This window comes from Psammomys obesus, unplaced genomic scaffold (genome assembly GCF_907164565.1).
Source record: "Psammomys obesus unplaced genomic scaffold, mPsaObe1.curated_primary_1811, whole genome shotgun sequence".
Classification (NCBI taxonomy): domain Eukaryota; kingdom Metazoa; phylum Chordata; class Mammalia; order Rodentia; family Muridae; genus Psammomys; species Psammomys obesus.
Window position 1 is genome coordinate 29,257,338 of NW_026587216.1, and position 19,380 is coordinate 29,276,717.

General features: G+C 38.4%; 1 protein-coding gene across 4 annotated transcripts in view; it reads left to right on the top strand.

The window, feature by feature from the left end:
• The window catches only part of Arfgef1 (ADP ribosylation factor guanine nucleotide exchange factor 1), a 95,986-nt gene that overhangs the window by 66,602 nt on the left and 10,004 nt on the right, over positions 1–19,380 (top strand). For all 4 annotated transcript variants that reach the window (XM_055603177.1, XM_055603175.1, XM_055603176.1 and 1 more), the window contains 11 exons: positions 2,462–2,552; positions 5,758–5,798; positions 5,890–6,059; positions 6,666–6,817; positions 6,953–7,125; positions 8,093–8,253; positions 9,056–9,186; positions 11,484–11,613; positions 12,153–12,288; positions 12,372–12,510; positions 14,903–14,975. In XM_055603177.1, the coding sequence (XP_055459152.1) occupies positions 2,462–2,552; positions 5,758–5,798; positions 5,890–6,059; positions 6,666–6,817; positions 6,953–7,125; positions 8,093–8,253; positions 9,056–9,186; positions 11,484–11,613; positions 12,153–12,288; positions 12,372–12,510; positions 14,903–14,975 (1,397 nt within the window). The remainder of the gene's footprint in view (positions 1–2,461; positions 2,553–5,757; positions 5,799–5,889; positions 6,060–6,665; positions 6,818–6,952; positions 7,126–8,092; positions 8,254–9,055; positions 9,187–11,483; positions 11,614–12,152; positions 12,289–12,371; positions 12,511–14,902; positions 14,976–19,380) is intronic.

Consider the following 19,380-nt stretch of genomic DNA (forward strand, 5'->3'; position numbering starts at 1 on the left):
TATAGTCCCTTTCTGCTCTGGAGTAACCATTACATTGTATTTAAATTTAGTGTGTGTGTTGGTATGTGTATGTGTCCTCTGCTGGTAAATTAACTGAATGAAGTCATGTCTTTGTATACTGCTGAGTTCTTAGACTATAATTCAGTGACTTAAGTGATATCTGCTGTGTTTTCATTCAGAAGAGAATTTAGTATTTGGTCAGTAGGATCAACAAATAATTTTTAAGTACCTATTTTGGGTTTAATATTGATTAGGGTAGAAACATGAAAAATGTATATGACTTAGTTCTTAACTTTTAGACTTTTGGGCTGTATGAATAATTCTACTCTGCCTAGTATTTTGCTGTGTGAGGTAAATGAGAACAACTGAGTGAAATCCTTAATTGGACACTCACATTGGGTATGATGATTGACACAACATGAATAAAGACACTGATTAAAATGTTAAAGGGTACTTAAGTGTCAGGCTGAAGAATTTCTACCCTAAAATAATAAGTAAAAGGAAGTTGAAAGTTTGGAAGTATTGGTCTTGTGAAAGGGTGAAGTGAAGAAGAGATTATAGAGAGAAATAAATCTGGGAACTTTGAGCAGCTGAGGACTGAGACTGTGAGAGCCTAAACTATATAGGAATGGAAATGTGTAGATAATTTGAAAAATAGATCAAAGATCTCAATGTAAAATGAAAAATAAGCTGCATGCCTTCTTACTCCAAGAAGAAAGAACTGGGGCGCTGCCACAGCCAATTCAAGCCAAACTAAACTCCAGCAGTATGAATAACTCCATGTCCATTGCTTAGGATTCACTCAAGATCTGGGTTCCAAAGAGCTTGGACAGTCTCTTCAGTTCACAGCATGTGTAACTTGTCATAGGCTCAGGTTGGCTACCCTGCACAGCTGCTGCTGTCCTTGACAGCTATTCCATGGTATTGGCATGTCCAAAAATACTAGGGTCTCTGCTACAAGGAGTCTGCATACACCTCTTTTCAGGTCTCTATCCCTGCCACATAGCCTTAGCCTCTCCCCATGACACCTTCAGTCCTGGGCTTCTGCTTCAGCTGAGGCTGCACTATCACCAGTGGCCTCCCTGACTGCTCAGCGCCAAGCTCAGCTGCTCTTCAAGACCCTTTCATGCCTTTACAACTGGTGCCTCCTGGGAGGCTCTTACATATTACCAAGTTCAACTGCCAGCAATAAGATGCAGCTTTAGCTCCTGGAACACAGCACTTCTGTGTGCTGACCCTGAGGAAACTCTTTCTAGAAAATTGTAGGTTAATGATGCTGGTTTCTTTCTAGTCATCACTAATTTCTTAGCTGTCTGGTGTCAATAGTCCCCATCTTTACCTCCAGACAACACAGATTCTTAACACAGTATCACACAAACTGCCCAGTAGAGACTGAAAGGACCCACACTCCCCTGTGAAACTTCAAAAGCCAGGGCTCTATCATCTGTACTGTTTTTAATCATTATTCTTAGTTTCCACAACAGCTTGCTAAAGTTTGAACACTCGGTGGCTTTTCTAGCCCATGTTCCTTCCACAGTCCTCTCGCCCCCACCCCAACAGCATGGTCGAGTTTGTTACACTCCACTTATGCTAACAGTTTCTCTCTGAGTTAGGGTTTCTATTGCTGTTATAAAGTACCATGACCAAAAACAACTTGAAGAGGAAAGGGCTTATTTCATATTACACTGTCAAGGGAGTCAGGGCAGGAATTCAGTGAACCTGATGACCTGAACATCATGATAACAGAAACCATAGAGGATATCTGCTTATGGGCCAGAGGTTGTTCCGCCTGGAACCCAGCACCACCAAGCCAGAGGTGGTACTGTCCACAGTGAACTTGGCCCTCTTGCATCAGTCATCAGTCAAGAAAATGTACCACTGGCCGTCTGGTCTAGGCATTTTCTCAGCTGAGCTTCCCTCTTCTAAAAGGATTCTAGTTGTGTCAAGCTGACATAAAACTAGCTAGCACGCAGTCCAAAGATAGCCCTTAGGTACAGCTTAAAATCTAGGAATATTGCTTCACTGTCTTAACATGGAACAGTTTTGGAAGGAAAGGAAAATGATAAGAGAATGTTAGTGTATACAAAGAATTTTCAACAAACCCTTTTAAATATGTTGGAGATTAAATGACAGATAATCTAATGTCACCAACCGGAATCATCCACAAAAGAACATTTCTTAAGGATTAAGGGAAATTTTGTCCAGTGCCACTAATTTTGTGAACTGAATTCTTAGTGCCCGTAATTTGTGTGACCCTTGCAAATGTGTCTTGTTTATTTTGTAGTCTGTCTCACTGAGCACATGCATCCTTGATTTGTGACTGTCGCTGCTGTTACCCAGAGCATCATTTCATTGTTAGGAAAATAACTGACTTTAGAAAGTGTTTTACAGTTCCTAACTGCATTCATTCCTTGAATTGTTTTCTAACTAAAAATGGTGTGTGCTCTCTCACGTGTGGCAGTTGGAGGAAATGTGGACTGGAAGCAGATAGCGAGTATTCAGGAGTCTATTGGAGAAACCAGCTCTCAGAGTGTCGTGGTTGCTGTAGATAGGTAAGGTGTTCACTTTCTCCCTTTTCACTTGGAGACTAGTTCAGCCCTATTTTGTTCCTTGTTTAAATTTTTTTAAGTTTGCCAAAATAACTTTTAGAAAGTAATGTAAGACTTTTGTGATATGATTTTGATGATGCAGTAACTTTAATTTTGGTTTCACATATGTAAAATACAGGAAAGATTTTAATTATATAAAAATGTGTTATAATTAGTACTGAAAATATTAAGGAAATATTATTCTTGATTAAAAAAAACCCCACAAATCTCTCTTCTAGAGAATTATTTCTTTTTTCGACCCTTGGACATTAAGTTTAATTTATCTTTCTGAGTACATGGTTTAAAATAGCATTATAGATAAAGTGAATGGGTTTTACTGGAGAGTCTCATATATTTCTTTGGATAGGTATTCAAAATGTTTGTATTCTATACACTTCCAGGTAGATGTTCCCAAAATTGAAACCACGTTTTATAACACTGGCATTCAACTTTTTAAAAACTACTTAGATGTAAAGCTTTCAAAAATGTACCGTTTTTACTTGATGGTCGAGAAACTTAGGATAATTCATTATTTACTTTACTTCAGATAAAACTGGAGGCAGGGGGAAGTGTGCACCTGTGCTCATCCTCACAAGTGGCTTTGTATTAGTGATTACAATGTCGGCTTTATTCTTTAACTCATAGAGAAATTTGGGGGATAGAACCAGCCTATGGTCTGACCAGAGCCCTTCTTCCTCTGTACAGCTACAGACCTGGGTAATAGCTGCCATTTTTTTCCCAAGCTCTGGCTTCCATTCAAATGATGTTCTTGTCTTCTAGAAAGTCATCTTTGTTGTCATTATGAGAATCTATTTAGATATTACAAGAATATTGAATAAATGCCTCCATAGGCTGCTGTCCCCACACACGGCTTAGCTTTAGTGGAACATGGCTACAAATAGAGCGGTCCCTCAGAGGCTACCATAGTGAGTAGAAATTTGAATGCCCTTATCCAGGTTGCATGTCCCCCTGTCTTCTACCATCAGCCTGACCAGGTCTGTGGAGCCTCTGGTGGCTGTAGTACTTCTGATCTTCTTGTCTCTGTTCTGCACTTTTTGCTGTCATCACAGTCTGCTGCACCCTTTCCTTGGGATTGCAGTCTCCATCTCCATTTTACTGCTCTACTCCTTGCCACTTGCTTTTTTCAGTTAAATCCTCATTTCTTTGTCTTCTCTGTTGTTCTTTTCGATTATTTAATTTTTTTTTTATTCTGGTATGTTTTGCTTGTGGTTTTGCCTTCTATGAGAACACCTCTAGTTTGAGAGAAATCAGCTGATTACATATTTTCTTTGGTTGAGATGAGAGCTGTGTAGTTTTTCTGTATTTTGTGTTCTAGGTTCAGTTTAACCACCAGGCTAAGAGGTACGCAGTTCTCTTGATTTTCCCCCATAATTGTTTTTTGCCAAGTTTTTAATTACTTACTTCATTTCACCGAAATGAATGATACATAAAGACTTAAGTGATGTCTTATCAGGAGCTGTGATTTTACAGTTTTTAGCCTGCTTTTGTTTCTTGTTTTTTTAATTATTATTATTGGTTTTTTCTTTTTAATGTAATTTTTTATTACAATTTATTCACTTTGTATCCCAGCTGTAGCCCCCATCCTCATCCCCTCCCATTTCCACCTTCCCTCCCTCCCTTATCTCTTCCCATGCCCTTCCTCCAGTCCACTGATAGAGGAGGTCCTCCTCCCCTTCCATCTGACCCTAGTCTATCAGGTTTCACCAGGACTGGCTACATTGTGTTCCTCTGTGGTCTGGTAAGGCTGCACCCCCTCAGGGGGACATGATCAAAGAGCCAGCCACTGAGTTCATGTCAGAGACAGTCCCTGTTCCCCTTACTAGGGAGCCTATTTGGAGACTGAGCTGCCATGGGCTACATCTGTGCAGGGATTCCAGGTTATCTCCATGCATGGTCCTTGGTTGGAGTATCAGTCTCAGAAAAGACTCCTGGGCCCAGATATTTTTGGTTCTTTTATTCTCCTTGTGGAGCTCCTGTCCCCTCCAGGTCTTTCTATCTCCCCCTCGTTTCTTGTTATTACACCGAAGTTTAAAATCAGGTGAATATGAGATATTCAGATTGTGTTAGTGAAGAAAACTAGAATAAATTGAAAAAGTTTGTTGCAAATTTAATTCATGTAAATATGATGCAGTATAGAGAAATATTTCAGGAGACTTTGGAGTCAGCTTGCTACAGTTTGAACCATGGCTCTGGCATTTACTAGTTCTGTTACTATGAAGAAGCTGTATCTATCTTTGAGTTTCTCTGTTTAAAAACTCTGAATTATTAAATGTGTATTGATTATTAAATGTGTATGTATATATCATGTTGAATGAATATATATTATATATATTACAAATATAGTACCACTTTGTGATTAATAACTACTGTTCTTATTACAGTATCTTTAAGATTAATATTTGAGCTGTCCCTGTCTTTGAGGTTTCCCCTTTATCATGTACATCTAGTTGTAGCATTTTAAGTTGAGGAGTATTATGCAACTTGTGAAGATGTGGTCTCCTCATACTCCTGCTTACAATCCAGCTCCTGGATGATAACGCTGACATAGAGGAGACTCAGGCAGGACGGCTGCACAAAGCTGAGTCTCATAGAGATCCTTAAACACTTGTATATTGTCAGGAAACTAGTTCGGCCAAATCTTGGTTAAGTGAGAGCCTTTGTGATTTTTTTTTTTTTTTTTTTTTTAGTTCTAAATGAATCTTCCAAGCAAATGAACATTACTTTAAAAAATTAGATACCACTGTACTTTAAGAACTCACTTAGGGTCTGAGATAGAAATATCTATCTCGGTGGTAGAGAACTTGCTTAAAGCTAATAGGTTATCAGCAAACTTGAAAAGCCCTTCATTTTCTGGAAAACCAATTCATTGCTTTTACAGATTAATATTTTCGTAATCTTAGAACACTGAAGATGCAAATATGGAAGTTAGGTTACAGTGTGTATTAATGAGGACAAGATGTAAGTAGGAAGGAAAAACAATTCAGAAAACTCTTGTTAATTAACAGTTTTGTGAATAAGTATTCGTTTGGCCATTTGGCCCTCTTAAAACACCTAAGAACTGTTAATACTCCAGTCCATGACTTTCGAGTTGGCATTACAGAAATAAGACTTCATAAGGTTTTTAATTATATGGTACTTTTTTCCCCAGAATATTCACGGGATCCACAAGGCTAGATGGAAATGCTATTGGTAAGTATGAATATTTATTTTATTTCTAAGCTGTCCTTTTGTCTAAAAAGTGGTAAAATTAAGATTAAAATGTAAATGTATTTTTTTATAGTTGATTTTGTTCGTTGGCTCTGTGCTGTGTCTATGGATGAATTGCTTTCCACTACACACCCAAGAATGTTTAGTCTACAAAAAATAGTAGAAATATCATACTATAACATGGGAAGAATACGTCTTCAGTGGTCTCGGATTTGGGAAGTTATTGGAGATCATTTTAATAAGGTATTTTTAATAATTATAGTATTTGTTTTCATTTGTAATTTTATAATTAACTTTAGAAAACCTTCCACAAATCATGCTACAAACTTTTTTTGCCAGCATTTTGGATAAGCTGAGACAGACTACCCATGAGTTGAAGGCTAGCTTGGGCTACATTCATAGCAAGATCCTGTCTCAATAAGAAAAAGAAGGGCTGGAGAGATGGCTCTTACAAAGGACCCACATCCAATTCCCAGTGTCCACACCTAGCGGCTTGCAACCACCTAGAGTTACAGCTTTAGTTTGGGAGATGCCCTCCACGATACCTCTTTGCACATCCATACACGTGTACAAATATACACACACAGAGACAACAGACATACACATTCATGTACATTGTTTAAGGAAACAAAACCTTTTTGAGTTGAATTCTTTTTAGAAATGATTGCTGAAACTTTGACAGTTCCTTTAAACTACTGTGTTCCAGTTTTTGCGTGCTTATGCCTGTGTGAAGAACCTAAGATTTGCCTTCCTATGCTGCTCATTTCTTTGTACTTTTTCCTCAGGAAAAAAAAGAAGAATTATAGTTCTACCTCTAACGTTAGCATCTTGGTCTTGTTGCCATTACAGGTTGGTTGCAATCCTAATGAAGATGTAGCCATATTTGCAGTGGACTCCCTGAGGCAGCTGTCAATGAAGTTTTTAGAGAAAGGGGAGCTTGCAAACTTCAGATTCCAAAAGGATTTCCTACGGCCTTTTGAACATATAATGAAACGAAACAGGTAATGTGTTTAATGAGTTGAAAAATATCAGTGATATATTATGTTCTGTATCAGGGAGAAAAAATAGAAAAAAAGAAAAAGAAATGGGTTGAATTTTATGTGATGTATACTTAAGCTACTATATTATTATTTTAGGTCTCCGACAATTAGAGATATGGTTGTACGGTGTATAGCTCAGATGGTTAATTCTCAGGCTGCAAATATTCGTTCAGGATGGAAGAACATTTTCTCAGTATTCCATCTAGCTGCATCAGACCAAGATGAAAGCATAGTAGAGCTTGCATTTCAGACCACCGGGCACATTGTCAGTAAGTAGTCCTTAACTGTGTTCAAGTGCAGAGAGAGAAGCTGAGTGTGTTGAGTTGATAATTCAGGCATAATACGATTACGACTGTAATGTGGCTTTAGGTTTACACATTTTTGTTTTTAAAACCAGCGTGAAAAACCATAGTACTTGTTGTAATAGTGGTCTCAGCACAAAAACCAAAGAGATAAGAGATAGTTTATTCTGGAGCCATTTGGAGTGACCTTGGCCTGGGAATGCAGATTTGGTTGCCCCAAAAATTCCATGTTTCAATATAGATGCAGTTTCACATGGCTCTTAGACTTTTACAGAACAAAGAGAGTCATCAATCATCGGTGGGTGCATCAGAAAGGCAGATACATTGAAATGGAGGGGGCGGTTCTGTTTTATAGTACCAAGATGCTATTGATGACATTTTTAGCTCTTGGATTCTGCTAAGTTAATACGTTAAAAGAGGTTATTAATTACCACAAGGTATTAGTTCAGATATAGAGGAATGGTTGTTCCAAAAGCCAAAACTAGCTCAAGATAAAGCAATTAGATTTTGAACCTACAAACTTTCAATCTGTCTACAGTACTCCCAGTCTGTCCTTGAGCCTCTCCAGACACAGAAACTTCTTCCAGGAGTTTGTTGTTCACAGCGAACCACAGCTGCTTTTCAGGAATTTGTGTTTACAGTAGTGGTGGTGGTGGTGGTAGTGGTGGTGGTCTTAACATTTGTGCGGCATGCATGCCTTTAAAACAGCTGTCCTTGTAGGCACTGCGAAAGACAGTACAGTATACAGTATACAGTTAGAATGCCCCCATTGCGCCATATGCAGTGTATTCACAGTGTGAACAAAGATGTGTTAAGACTTCATAGCCCTTGACAGCCCATGCAGCATGCGCTACATTAGAGGATAGTATATTTTGGATATAATTAAAATAATTGAAAATTTGTACTTACTTCTTTTTCTTCTTCTCTGTTTTAGCTCTTGTATTTGAAAAACATTTTCCAGCCACCATTGATTCTTTCCAGGATGCAGTGAAGTGTTTATCTGAATTCGCATGTAATGCAGCTTTTCCAGATACAAGTATGGAAGCAATTCGACTTATTCGCCATTGTGCAAAATATGTGTCTGATCGACCGCAGGTATACATCATTTAGTAAATAAAATTTTGCTAAGTACTGAGTATAGTCTTAAATCTGTATTTGTTGGGAACTTAGGGTATAGAAAGCATTTATTTTGAACCCAAAACTAATCTGAACGTGATTCTGAGTTGAAACGACCATTGACTATACTAGCCGTTACTGTAGGTATCAGGTAGCTTAATATGGGGCAGATAGTATTACATTTTTATATAGATAAAGAAACAGGTACAGACAAGTTTAAAAATGTGCCCATCGTTGCAAGGCAAGTAAAGGAGAAAGCAGCTTTGAAGCCTGGCCTTGCCGCCTGATTGCCTGTGTTTGCAGCACTGAAATTAATTGGCTATGGATGAGTGTAACTTAAGCACTGAAATTAAAGGCTTTATTGACAGTCTGGCTGCTGATTTTAATGTGAATGTCTGAGACTAGGATGTGTATATGTGGAGAAGGGGTATGTGTACGTGTGTGCAGTAGGTGTCTGGAGACCAGAAGCATCTGATTCTCTGGAGCTGGAGAGGACAGGCTGTTGAGGACCACCTCACAGGCATGCTGGGAACCAAACCCAGTTCCAGCAGGAGTAGGATGTGTTCTTAACGGCTGTGTCATCTCTAGCTCTGAAAAGCCAACTTTAAAAAAGAGTGTAGTCCAAGGCTCTTTACAGTTGTACGTCTTCAGCTTTTGTAAATGATTGTGTATTGTTTCCTACGTTTGATTGTTAAAGCACTCAGTGTTTTTCCTGAGAAATATGAAATTGACCATGTGGATGTTTCGTTTTGCCTTTCTCATCCCACCTTTCCTCTTGAAGGCTTTCAAGGAATACACAAGTGATGACATGAATGTGGCGCCTGAAGACAGGGTGTGGGTGAGAGGATGGTTCCCGATTCTCTTTGAGTTATCATGTATCATCAATAGATGCAAATTAGATGTAAGAACCAGGTAACAATCCGTATTGAAAATTTAAGTTTTGAAGGATTTGTTTTTATTCTAATTAACTTTTTTGGTGGGTACACAAAAGTTTACAGACCACAGAATTGTTTCTTACCAAATATATTAAAATTAGATAGAGAGCATGCAAGCAAGAGAGCAAGCTTGGCAGCCAGGTGGTGGTAGCATGATTTCGAGGCCAGCCTGGTCTACAGAGTCCAGAACCAGCCAAGGCTACACAGAGAAATCCTGTCTGGAAAAACTAAAGCAAAACAAAACAGAAAACTAAAAAGGCACATTTTAGTCTGTATTAAAAATATGATTACTAATACAAAGTGAATAACTTGTAATTAAAATTTTTAAATGATTACTAGATATGTTAGTGTAAAATAAAATATATTACTTTCCTTATCTGTCTTTTAGTCTATTTTTAACTTTTATGTTTAATATTGTAAACATTTTTACACATTTGTTTTTACTCAGGAACGGCAATTAATAACAAAATTTCTTCCTGGTAAATGGTAGAAGCATTTTTAAAAGTTAATTAGCTTTGTTTCTTTTTGTGATAGAAAATGTCATGTAACTCAGGCTGGGCTTTTGCTCCTGATCCTTCTGTCCTTCCCTCCCATGTGCTTATGTTTACAGGAGTAAGCCACACGTGGCTAAAAGGACTTTTAAATGAACAGTCTATAATTTTAACAAGTTGCTAAGATGGTCCTCTGCCAACAACCTGCCTGTGAAAGTATGAAGTAAAATGTTTGATAATGTTATCGGTAGTGCTGAGTCTCATGAGAAACCTCTGTGGTCTAAGTCCTTCTTTGAATTATCTCTTTCATCAGAATTTCTGTTATAACAAATACAGCTATAACACAGGAGTGAAAAGCTCCTCAGGCTGAAATTCCCAGTTTGATTTTGATGGATACAGTTTTGACATAAGAAAGGAAGCAAGTCCTTTACTTCAGTCTCTACCGTTATTCATAACATGCATTAGGTGTTTCAAGGTGGTGTGAACCTGCTAAGGGAGCATATCATGCTTATTTTATATACCCTTTTGAGAACCTACTACACATCAGACGTGCTAGGCCTGGGGAGCACAGCAGCATGTGACCTAGGCTCTGTACCAGTCCTTAGGGAATTCTCAGAGACATTTTTGTTTTAACCAACCATTTTAACACTTCCAGAAATAAAAACTTCAGAACTAAAGGATGCTGATGTATTACCAGACACAGTTACATATATGGAGAAAATAAAACTTTAATAATTTCATAAAAGCATTATGTTAAGAAATAGTAAATCAGAAAGGCAATTTTTGAATTTCAGTTTTAATGCTTAAAAGCTTGTCAGATGATCTTTAGGTGGTTTATTTGGTTCATCACAAATTGACTGATTGCCTGAGTTATTACACTGTTGAGAATACAGCAAGAAGTGAGCAACATGCAGATCACTTCCCTCATGGAGACTAGGCCAGTGGATTGGTTAATAGATCTATTGTGTGGAGATGCTGTGTGAGCTGGGTCCATGCTGGTAGCTGGAAGTCCCCATAACCTTTGAAGATGATTTTTCCAAACACCGTTTTTTGTTTTTTGTTTTTTGTTTTTTGTCATTCTTAAGATTTCTTTGAGCCCTTTCTTCCTCTCCCATAGATCTGCAAAATTAATATTCATTCAAATGATGATTTATTTCAGTCTATAATTCTGTCTTAGTCTATGTTCTATTGCTGTGAAGAGACACCATGGCCGACCACGTCAACTCTTAAAAAGGAAAACATTTAACTGAGTCTGGCTCACACTTTCAGAGGTTTAGTCATTATCATTATGTTGAGAAACATGACAACAGGCAGGCAGACAGACATGGTGCTGGAGAGAGAACCGAGCACATCTGGGATCAGCATCAGAAAGACGCTGGGCCTTGCTGGAACATTTGAAACACCCAGTGACATAACCTTCTCCAACAAGGCCCCCCTCCAGATCCCTGTCAAGTAGTGTCAGTGACCAAGCATGAAAATATGTATGAACCTGTGGGGGCCATTCCTCTTCAAACAACCACAAATTCCATTTACAGATTTTAATAGCTGGAGTGGTGTGAGTGGGAAGGAATAAAAGAAACTAAAGGCCAGAGCCTTTATAGTTTTTATTTTCTGAATTATGTGTTCTAAAGGAACCTGTTATTTTACAACTTAAATTACTTCCTATTTAACAACCAGTGTTAACTCTTTTATTTTTTTTAGTAGCTTTGTAAACTTTTAAACCTCTCTTAGGAAGTTTTGCTTCTTTATATTACAGTTTCCTAACTGTGTTCTGTTATTTTAGGGGCTTAACAGTAATGTTTGAAATAATGAAAACATATGGCCACACTTATGAAAAACATTGGTGGCAGGACTTATTTAGAATTGTTTTCAGAATCTTTGACAACATGAAATTGCCAGAACAGCAGACAGAGGTAAGAAAATACCTTCAGCATAAAGTTATAACAGTCTTCAGGCTTTTACACCCTGTACATTTGAATGTTTGAAATTAAACACATTGAACATAAATTCCTAGAATATGTTTCTTCAACACACGAGAAATAATAGTATTTTCTTTCATTAGCAAGGACACTATTTGGAAATAGGACTGAATTACTTAATTTTTATTTTCATTGTTTTTATTAAACTGTCCAGTGTTTCTTCTATATCTTGTTATAGTCATAGCTAAGAAACACCAGGAACTTTTTATTAGTATCAGATGCTGAATTCTTGTTTGTAAAGAATTCAAAGTAAAATTAGTTTTATTTCAGTGTATTTTACTATAAACCACTTACAGCATTGTAGTTCAGGCTCTGAGGCTAGAGAGCCTTATTTTCCCTCTCTGTCCTGTATAAGCAATACTAAACGGAGACTTTTACAGTTATCTTTATTGTAATCTGAGGGAGGAGATTTGACAGGGTCTAATGGTTGATGGACAGCATAACCGTTATTTCATAACTACTTTTACCCCCAGAAAGCTGAATGGATGACAACAACTTGCAACCATGCCCTTTATGCAATATGTGATGTATTCACCCAGTATTTAGAAGTTCTCAGTGATGTACTTTTGGATGATATTTTTGCCCAGCTCTACTGGTGTGTACAACAAGGTAGGTCTGCACTGGTTGTGTTAGCATCAAGTATGCCATGTCATCCTGGGGATATGTAAATGAATTCCTCTCTTCTTTTCTAGACAATGAGCAGTTGGCGCGATCTGGTACAAACTGCTTAGAAAATGTGGTTATTCTGAATGGTGAAAAGTTTACTCTAGAAATCTGGGATAAAACGTGTAACTGCACCCTGGATATCTTCAAAACCACAATTCCACACGCGTAAGATTTTATGCAGGTCTACATTTATATTGATATTGACTGGGTCTAAAAGTGAGCAATGAGTAAACTATAAAAACTACATGAAGTAAGTTATTTGTAAACCAAACCAGTGTGATTATCCAAATTTTGGGTCATGATTAATGACTCTACTGGTTTTATAAGATTTTTTCTTTTATTTTTATTATTATTATTATTATTATTATTATTATTATTATTATTATTTACAATTTGTTCACTTTGTATCCTGGATGTAGGCCCCTTCCTCATCTCCTCCAGGTCCCATCCTCCCTCTGTCTTCCTTCCCTATCCCTCTCTCCTAATCCACTGATAGGAAAAGTCCTCCTCCTCTACTGTCTGACCCTAGCCTATTAGGTCTCTTCAGGACTGCCTGGATCCTCTTCCTCTGTGGGCTGGCTAGGTCGCCCCACCAGGGAGAAGTGATCAAGGAACAGACAACTGAGTTCATGTCAGAGACTGTCTCTTCTCCCCTTACTAGGGAACCCACATGGAGACTGAGCTGTATATGGGCTACAACTGAGCAGGGGGTCTAGGTCCTCTCCCTGCATGGTCTTTGGTTGATGCATCAGTCTCTGCAGTTTCCCCCTCGGCCCAGCATTTTTTGGCTTTGTTGATCTTGTGAGGCTCCTGTCATCTCCAGGTTCTTCTATATCTCCCCTTTTCCATAAGACTCCCTGCTCTCTGTCCAAAGTTAGGCTGTGAATCTCTGCATCTGCTTCCCCCTCTGCATCCCCTGCTGGGTGGAGTCTTTTAGAGGAGATCTCTGGTAAGCTCCATCCTGTTCCCATTCTTCTGCTTCCCGGTATCTATCCTGTTTTCCCTTCTGAATAAGGATTAAGCATTCTCCCTAGGGTCCTCCTTGTTGTTTAGCTTCTGTTTAGGTCTGTAAGTTTTAGTATGTTTATCCTATATTATATAGCTAATATCCACTTATAAGTGATTATATACCATGTGTGTCTTTCTGCTTCTGGTTACCTCACTCAGAATGATTGTTTCTAGTTCCATCCATATTTTATTTATATATATCACACTTGGTGATAGATTTAAGTCAAAGAAGGAAAGCCTTCTTACCATGTACTTCAGTTTCAGCAGACTTATTACTCTCAAAGAAATTGTAAATACAACACTGTTGTCATCTTCCTGTAAGGAATGAGTTATGAGTCGTTTTTAATCAGTAAAGAAACCACAACACATTATTACCTGGATTACTCATAGGATAGACTGGAAATCACACCCAGCACAGCCTTGGGGCTCACTCTGATTTGTGTATAGCATTACTTGCTGTCTGCAATGTTTAAGTCTACAGATAAACTCTTCAGAGAAATATGAAGTGCATAGTTCTGATACAAAACCATATGAAAATTGTCAGCTTTCCACATTTTTAACTCTACATCCTGTTTTGTAACATGAATTAAATCTAGTTTATGTTCTTGGAATACTCTTATAAATATTAAAATTATAAATAAGAAGGAAAACACTTGAAATATGCTAGAAAATTGGTTTGTATTGAAAGATGCACAATGATTTCTTTGACCCACTTCCAATTACTCAGGACATTTTCATGGATCAGGGTGAGCAGCTGACAACTGAGACATGTCTGTCAGGTGTATCTGTGACTGTGTCAGAGATAGTATGAATTCTTTACCTAGTAGCTCCAAACTTCCCACCCTTACCCCCACCCCATAAAAATTAACTGGCTACACGTTATTTTTAATTAAACCTGCATGTGTTTTAATTTGTTGAATTATGTGCTCATTATAACCTTAAATGCCCTCTCATAAGCATCTCTATTTAAAGGGTCTCTCTCTAGCTCCTCTTCATTGAAGTGGAGCCATCTGGTGACAGCTGTCTGCCCCGACTCCAGAGCCTGTGCTTTGCAGAAAGGAAAATTGGATCCTAGATCATGCTTCTGCTGCAGGCACCTACTCAACAGTGGCCAATTAATTTCTCTATGGGGTCTTGCTCACTTATTTTTTTCTCTATTTTAAAGACAGAATTACAGAGTTTTATGAATTTTGAGTTTTTGAAAGTTTTAATTCTATGAATTTTTTTTAAAGTGTCAGACTTTTAAAACAATCTTGCTTTTGGATGATATTTAAGGTATTAATATGTAGAAGAAATACATTTAAAATTTGTTGTGCTTCAGAAAGTTTACTATAAAACTATCCTTATTACTATATTGAATACTGATGAACTATTTTCTGAAGTAAATCTTTTAAAATTTTTACTGATTGGATTTCAGAAATTTGCTTTTGTCAGTAGTTGGAGTGTAGTATTTTTTTTTTCACTTTTTTATTTCCATTTAAAATATGTTGTGTGTGCCTTAACTCCTTCCTGTGGCCCCCATGACTGTTTGTTCTTTGGTATCTTAAAGGCTTCTCACTTGGCGTCCTACTCCTGGAGAGGCTGCACCCCCATCTCCATCAGCTGTGAGTGAAAAGCAGTTGGTAAGTAAATAAAGCATAAGGTGTTTAGAAGTGATTTAATTATGGGCCTTACTCTCCTGGGTCAGGGTCCTAGCCTGTCCCCATTGCTATGACAAAAGACCTAAGTCTAGGCTGGTTGGTTGGTTGTTTATTACAATTTATTCACTTTGTATCCTACCTATAGCCCCCTCCCTTGTATCCTCCCAGTCCCACTCTCCCTCCCTCTTCTCCCCCTAAGCCCCTTTCGTAGTCCACTGATAGAGGAGGACCTTCTCCGCTTCTATCTAACCCTAGCCTATCAGGACTGGCTGCATCATCTTCCTCTGTGGCCTGGTAAGGCTGTTCACCCTCAGGGGGAGGTGATCAAAGAGCCAGCCACTGAGTTTATATCAGAGAGAGCCCCCGCCCCCCTTACTAGGGAAACTGAACAGAGGGTTTAGGTCCCCTCCATGCATGGTCCTTGGTTGGAGTATCAGTCTCTGCAGGGGCCCCTGGGCCCAGGTTTTTGTTTTGTTTTGTTTTGTTTTGTTTTTTTCCTCTGTTGGTCTCCTTGTGGAGTTCCTGTCCCCTCCAGGTCTATCTTCCTCTTCTTCCATAAGGTTTCCTACACTCTGTCCAAAGTTTGGCTATGAGTCTTATTATCTCCTTCAATACCCTGATGGGTAGAGTCTTTTGGAAATCAATCTGTCACTTGCTCAGACAATTAGGAATAGTGCTACCTCAAGATCCAGCTATACCACTCCTGGGCATATATCAAAAGATGCTCAACCATATAACAAGGACATTTGCTCAACTATGTTCATAGCAGCTTTATTCGTAATAGCCAAAATCTGGAAACACCTAGATGTCCCTCAACTGAGGAATGGATGCACAAATTGTGATACATTTACACAATGGACTACTACTCAGCAATTAAAAACAAGGAAATCATGAAATTTGTAGGCAAATGGTGGGAACTAGAAAAGATCATCCTGAGTGAGGTATCCCAGAAGCAGAAAGACACAGGGTATATACTCACTTATAAGTGGATATTAGACATATAATATAGGGTAAACATACTAAAATGTATAATCCTCAAGAAGCTAAACAACAAGGAAGACCCTAGGTAAGATGATTAGTCCTCACTCATAAGGGCAAACAGGATAGACATTGGAAGTAGGGGAAGACAAAGAACAGGACAGGAGCCTTCCACAGGGTCCCTCTGAAAGTCTAGGTAGTTTAGAAGCGACCAAAGAAGATTTCTCACAGTCATGCCAGATGCAGAGTATGAGCCTCAACAGAGGCTGCACTCTGCTTCCACAATGGCACGTTAACATCCTTACATGACAGAAGGCAGAGGGACAGGAAGGAGCCTCCTTAATGCTCCCCATTCCTTTTATGCAAGGAACCATCGTATCCATGGGGCATTGCCCTCACATCAAATGACCTCCTATAGAGGATTAAGCTTGAGCATGAACTTTGTTTCTGTGTTTCACACATATGCTAAAGCCTGACATATAAAGATGTTTGGATACAAACATTCAAACTATGCCAGTGAGAACGACTCTCTTTAAAAGATGGTTTAACTGTCTTGTATGAAATTCTCAGATTAAAATTCCTGATGATAAATTTTACATGTAATAGTTTTATACTCTGTAATATCATAAGGAGGGTATTTAAAATTACTGTTTTATATAGGACACAGAGTAAAATGATTTCAAAAATTGTGAATGCAGATAACATAGAGATTTTTCCACACCAATTTAAAGATATTATTAAATCTTTTTTTTATTTTAACTATTTACTCTGATATAATTTCACTATGTAGAAAATGGTTAAGGAATTCCTTCAGCCCATAATTGGTTTCCTAGTTGTATAGGAAACACTTGACCAGCGTTAATTGAATTATTACTTGTCTTTTGACTTAAATATGCAGGACACACCGGACCTGTATCTTAGCTACACTTACACATAAACTACCTGTAGCATCAGGTTTCACCATGTGGTTGTTGTATTTGCTTTGTCGCTCCCTCCTCCGATTTTTTTCTCACTCCCTTGCATACTCTCCCCAAATCATTTTCAGAATTCTTTGCAAGAAATTTGCAAACATGATGCCCTTTAACCACTACAAGATTCTCACGTTTGATTTCCTTAATGATACCAAAAGGATAACTCAGATCACCACAAGCAGAAAATTCTTTGTGCAACTATTTTTATCTGATATGTAGGCTTTATTCTGATTCTGCTTTTTCCATTTTACCATAATCAAAAGGCAGCAAAAAAGAAAAAGAAAACTATGTCACACTGTTCACGTTGGTTTTCTAGCCCTTGAAATTTTTTTTTTAAAGATTTGTTTGTGTCTGTGTGTTTTGTTTGTGTGTTACATGTATTTGCCTACATGACTTTTTGTGCTCCGCAAGTGTGCAGGAACCCACAGAGGCGAGAGAATTGTCAGATCCCTTGGAACTTGAGTTACAGATGGTTGTGAGCCACTGTGTGCAGTCTGGGAATCAAAGCCAGGTTTTGCACTGTTGCTCTCTGGGCCGCCTCTCCAGTTCCTAGCCCGTGAATTTTAGAGGCTATAGGAGCCTGCTAGAGCCTACGGACCTGTCTGCGTCCCGCAACCTTTACACCCTCAGCTACTTGTCAACATTTACAACATCGGCTACACACTAAAGTAGTATTCTTTTTCTTGAGAACTGTGGTGTCTGCCTCGAGGCTCGTAATTGCTCCGTAATTGATCTGCCAGATTTCATGAGATGCCCACCACTTACAGGATACCCGTGCATACGGGGAGGAGGTTACTCTTTGTGGGTGCTCCTGGTAGCATGTGCAGTATGGGCTGTTTTCTGCCCAAGGAGATCGTGGACCTGGCCTACTTGTTCTGTTCTGCATGTCTCGTTGTATCAAGTCAGATTCACCGTACACCTCAGGCGTGGGCATCCAACACCGAGTCGCACTCATGTCTCAGCACTGCCACCCAGCGCAGCTTCTCATCTTGAGCTGCTGTTGCTGCTCTGCCATTTCTGCTCCTACCATCTCTAGTCTGTCTTTCTCTTCTCTGAATACTGAGACTTTGCCAACCTTGTAGGAATTTTTCACTGTCATTCCTAGCTGAAGTAATTCTTGCTGTGCACTGATTAAATATATTTTTTAAATAGCCTGTCACTACAAAAATAAATGTAATATAATTATTTATATGTACAGGAAAGAATGCAGGACTTAAAATACACCCCTTTTTATACTACCTTCCTGTTTCAACCCTAATGCAGTACTAATTGGTAGGCATCCTTACATTTGTTTCCTTACATTTACAAATAATTACTATTATGTATACTTAAAGGATTTTTAAATGTAAATACTATGTAGCATGTCTAGTCAATATCTGATATGAAGAATCTCTCTTACAGGGCCTCATTTGCTATGCTACCATGCAGTCCCTTTTTAAAGGCGGTGGTGTTCTGATGTAGAACTGTCCTTAAAAGGGCAAAGATTGCCAAAGACTTTTACATTGGTTAATCAGAAAAATTGAGAAAGAATTCAAAAAGTTCTAAAAAAGTTCTTACTATTATAACCCAGTTTAAGTATTCCTATGTGTTTTTTTTTATACTTAAGAAAAAAATGTTAAGTCATCATGGTCAAATAAATACTCTGCTAGACTAAAACAAGTTTTTACTTAAAGACACTTAATGTGTTAAAAAAAAATACATACTTAGATCACTAAAAACCCATAACAACAACAATATGGCTCTATAATGTATAGTGCTCCCTTGTTTAAAAATACTTAGATGGAACTAGAAAGATACTCAGTGTTTAAGAGCAAAACTCCTGCAGATGCCTGAGTGGTGGCTTACAGTCATCTGTAACTCCAGCTCCAGGGGATCTGCACACACGAACACATACCTATACATACACGTAATTAAAAGTATATCTTAAAAATGTTTTCATACTTAATCCTTTCAAAAGTTTGAGGACCATGTCTCATATATCCGCGCGCGTGTGTGTGTGTGTATTCATATATATATATCCCCTATTTTATTTAGAACTGAAAATGACAGATCATAAATTTATGTTTTCATTTGACATTGAAGCCAGTTAAAATCTAATTGCTTAGCACTGTTTCTAGGAACACAAGCCTTCCACAACCCAGGTGAAGCTATGCCCTAGAGAAATAGCACGGTGATCATCCTAAAGCCAGCCATCTTCTCTTTCCTCAGTGCTGTACACTGTTGTCACCACGTAAAGCAAAGGAAAGAGGAGCACTAGCTACCCATAGCTGTGTGACCCTATGCTGGAGCTCCACATCTCCCGCCTCTAATTGTTCACCTGGGAGGAAAGCTGTTCCTGAGAGAGCAGCTCTGCTGAGGATCGTTAACTTTTTTCCCTCCAGCCTGCTTTTACAGCTCTAGTTGGACTACCATGTAGGTCGTTTCCAGCTTCTCGTCAT